Genomic DNA, 4,395 nt, shown 5'->3' with positions numbered 1-4,395 from the left:
GAGCTTGCGGTGAGCCGAGATCTGGCCATGCACTCCAGTCTGGGCGACAGAGTGAGACTCCGTCTCAAAAAAAAAAAATTAGCTGGGTGTGGTGGCACATGCCTGTAGTTCCCAGCTACTTGGGAGGCTAAGGTGGAAGGGTTGCTAGAGCCAGGGTGTTGGAAGCTGCAGTGAGCTGTGATCACACCACTGTACTCCAGCCTGGGCAACAGAGTGAGACCCTGTTTCTAAAAGAAAGAAAGAAAAAGGGCTGCCAGCTAAACAGACACACTATTGAGTTGATGTGCCCTGATTTCAAAGACATGAAAATGCTAATTATGGCCACCTTGAGCTTTCAGGCCCCTTTCTACCCTGATTAACAGTGACATTGGACCGGTCTTCTCTTTACTCCTTGTCTTAAAATACCCCCAAAACCAGAATGAGTTGATTCTTAAGAACAACGAAGAATCTCATTCCTTCACCATCACTAGTATTGATTAAAAATTATATTTTATAGTTTTCAAACAATCCTTGCTAATCTTGTCTTTGCAATTTTTTATGTGTTTCTTTGTATCCCTTTTATAGCACCTCAGGCAAGTAGGAGTGGCTGGAAAGTTTGTTGAGTTTTTTGGAAGTGGAGTTTCACAATTATCTATAGTTGATCGAACTACAATAGCAAACATGTGTCCGGAATATGGTGCTATCCTCAGCTTTTTCCCTGTTGACAATGTGACATTAAAACATTTAGAACATACAGGTAAGAAGATAAAAGATCATTAGAATAAGCATGTTACATTTCCAATGTGTTTGATAGTGTTTTATAAATGACTACCTTATACATGTTATTTACTATTCACAAAATTACATTATGTTGAAACAACAACTTCCAAGCAAACATCAGATGTCTTTAAAGAGTGTTGTGTCCTCAAACCCTAGTTCCCTGTGACCCATTGAAAACAATTTAAAGGAATTATTCAAACCATTGGTCCTGGCTTGGCTGTTTCCCCATAATAATGGATACCTCCGCCTCTACTTAGGGGTCAGAGGTTGCAGTTTAATGGAAGTCAGCCTTAAACATATTTACAGCCGTCCCCTTCTACAACCAAGAGTAGAGGAGCTATCAGACAAAGGGGTTTGGGAACCAGTTTTCTATCTAAAGAAGAAGAAGCACAAAATTTTGCAAAAAACAACATAGGACCACAGGTTCCAAATCGTTTTGTAATCTGATTAACTAGGAATTTTGGACACTCTTCTATTGACTGTTTAGATTAAAGTAGAAAGTACCTATAAAACAAGATAATGTTGATATTTCATAAGGCTGCTCTTTAAAAAGTAAGATTTCTTTTTTTAATCTCTTTAATGAGGTAATCATTGCTGAGTTACTCATTTCTAAGCATAGATATATATTTGGAGGATATATTGTAGTATTCTTCAGTGTGTGGGCAGATTATTATGTTAGTTAATCAGACAGCAAAATTAATGAATGGTTATATAGAATCCTGGAGGGAATGATCCCCCCAAATGCAGAACTTCTGCATTTGAGTTGGTAGAACATTCAAAGTAGAAATGGTTAGAAGTGCCTCATTCCTTGCTTATTAATCTTCAGTTAAGATTTTAGTGATCCTGTGTAACAAATTATCCTAAAATTTAGTGGGTTGCACAAGCAGTAATTATTAGCTCATGGTTTCGGTGGGTCAGTAATTGAGACAGGGCACAGTGGGGACAGTTCATCTCTGTTTCATGTTTTGAGCCTCAACTGCAAGATTTGAAAGGCAGGGCCTGGAATCCTGAAGGCTTGTTCTGCTTGCATGTCTGACAGCAAATTGTGAGCTGTCAGCAGCTGAGGACTTAGGTAAGGCTGTCAGGCAAAACACCCTCATGTGGTTTCTCTGTGTAGTCTGGGCTTTCTCACGTGGTAGATTCTCAAGGATTAGGAGAAAGAGAAATGTAAATGAATATGTAAATAGTATTTGTTTCTTGCTCATCACTGGAATTCAGTACTCTTACCCCCAAAGATTTCAAAATTCCTTACTGAGGCCAGGCTCAGTCGCTTACACCTATGATTCTGGCACTTTGGGAGGCTGAGGCAGGAGGATCACATGTGTCCAGGAGTTTGAGACTAGCTTGGGCGACATAGCAAGACCCTGATCTCTACGAGAAAATAAAAAATAAAAAATTAGCCAGGTGTGGCAGTACAGACTTGTAGTCCTAGCTACTTGGGAGACTAAGGCAGGAGAATCACTTGAACCCAGGAGTTCAAAGCTGCAATGGTCTATGATGGCACTACTGTACTCCAGCCTGGATGACACAGTGAGACCCTGTTTCTAAAAATAATAAATTTATTGGCGGGATGTTATGGTTTATACCCATAATTCCAGCCCTTTGGGAGACCAAGGCAGGAGGATCTCTTGAGGCCAGGAGTTCGAGACCACCCTATTCAAAAAAAAAAACAAGACACCGCCCCTCCCATCTGTACAAACATTTGTAAAAAAATAATTAACCAGGCACGGTGGTGTGCTACTTGGGAGGCTGACATGGGAGGATTGCTTGAGCTAGGGAGGTCAAGGTTGCAGTGAGTTGTGATTGCAGGACTGTGCTCCAGCCTGGGCAACAAAGTGAAATCCTGTCTGAAAAAAATAATTAAGAAATTTCTCACTGCATTTTGTTGTTTGTTCATCTTGGTTTTAGGTTTTAGCAAAGCCAAACTCGAATCAATGGAAACATACCTTAAAGCTGTGAAATTGTTTCGAAATGACCAGAATTCTTCAGGAAAACCTGAATACTCCCAGGTATATGCAGAATAACCCACCTAGTAGTAAAGAGTGTAAATTGTGGTGTAATCCCAGTGCTTTGGAAGGCTGGGGTGGGTTGATTGTTTGAATTCAAGAGTTTGAGACCAGCCTGGGCAATATGGTAAAACCCTTTCACTGCAAAAAAATACAGACCATTAGCTGGGCATGGCTTGTGCCTATAGTCCCAGGTACCTGGGAGGCTGAGGTGGGCGGATCGCTTGAGCCTGTGGGGCAGCAGTTGCAGTAAGCTGAGATCATGCCACTGCACTGCAGCCTAGGTGACAGAGTGAGACTTGTGTCAAAAAAGAAAAAAAAATAAATTCTGGAGTACCTGACCACCTGGGTTTGAATCCCAGCTCTAAGACGTGTTAGCTGTATAACCTTGGGCAATTTATTTAGCCTTTCTGCCTCAGTTTTTTCATCTCTTAGATACTACAATAGTATCTGCCTCTAAGGATTCTTAGATATTAAAAACAAATTCATGGAATAGTTCAGACACATAGTAAATGCCCAGTAAAGGGTAGCTAATCTTTTTGTTTTGCTTTTTGAGACCCCAGTCTGGCTCTCTCACCAGACTAGAGTGTAGTGGCACAATCATGGTTCACTGTAGCCTCAACCTCTAGGCTCAAGCTCCCACCTTCCTGGGATTACAGGCGTGAGCCACCACCATGCTTAACCCCCTTTTTGTTTTAATATTACTATTTTTTTTTAATGTTATTATTTTTTGGACCCTGGGCAGGGTCTCCTTTTACTGCCCAGGCTGGTCTCAAACTCCTAGCTTCAAGAGATTCTCTAGCCTTGGCCTCCCAGAGTGCTGGGATTACAGGCAGGAGCCGCTGGGCCTGGCTGAGGGGGTAGCTATCATTATTATTACTGTTATTACTATTATTATTATTATTATTTAAGTAATGTTATTGTAGCCCAGTACTTTTGTTTTATTCATTAATTTTACGTAGAGTTTTATTGTAGTGAATTTTGTAATATTTTATGAAGTCTAGTTATGGTTTTTGGGTTTTTTTTTTTTTTTTTGTAGAGAGAGGGTTTTGCCATGTTGCCTAGGCTGGTCTTAAACTCCTGGCTTCAAGCAATCCTTCCTGCCTTTGCCTCTCAAATTGCTGGGGTTACAGGTGTGAACCACCAAGCCCAGCCTATGAAGTCTAATTTTTTATTATTTAATAATAGTGACTCTTAATTCTTTGCTTTAATTTATTTCTACTTTATGATAAGAGTAATATCTCGCTTCAGAATAATCAGTTTTGATGTTATCTGCATCTGGTTTACTTGTGTATTTTGCAACATTCCTTTATTAAAGATACATACTACTATGCAGTCTTACATGTTAGTTTTAAAGATATTTTACAATCTAAGTAAATACTTACCTGAAATTAGCCAGGAGTAGTGGCATATTCCCATGGTTCCAGATCCTCAGGAGGCTGAGTAGGAATGATGGCTTGAGCCCAGGAGGTCAAGGCTGCAGTGAGCTGTGGTGAGCCACTGCACTCTAACCTGGGTGACAGAGCGAGAACCTGTCTTAAAAAAAAAAAAAAAGGCCGGGCGCGGTGGCTCAAGCCTGTAATCCCAGCACTTTGGGAGGCCGAGACGGGCGGATCACAAGGTCAGGAGA

General features: G+C 40.8%; 1 protein-coding gene across 1 annotated transcript in view; it reads left to right on the top strand.

Annotated features, from left to right (window-relative positions):
* IREB2 (iron-responsive element binding protein 2) overlaps positions 1-4,395 on the top strand; it is a 63,859-nt gene that overhangs the window by 36,724 nt on the left and 22,740 nt on the right. Inside the window, exons 9-10 of the mRNA XM_011938416.1 lie at positions 565-736; positions 2,668-2,768. Of these exons, the coding sequence (XP_011793806.1) occupies positions 565-736; positions 2,668-2,768 (273 nt within the window). The remainder of the gene's footprint in view (positions 1-564; positions 737-2,667; positions 2,769-4,395) is intronic.

Source organism: Colobus angolensis, unplaced genomic scaffold, assembly GCF_000951035.1.
Source record: "Colobus angolensis palliatus isolate OR3802 unplaced genomic scaffold, Cang.pa_1.0 Scaffold172, whole genome shotgun sequence".
In the NCBI taxonomy this organism is placed as follows: domain Eukaryota; kingdom Metazoa; phylum Chordata; class Mammalia; order Primates; family Cercopithecidae; genus Colobus; species Colobus angolensis.
Note: the sequence above shows the minus strand (reverse complement) of the source record. Positions and strands in the feature narration are given on the sequence as shown.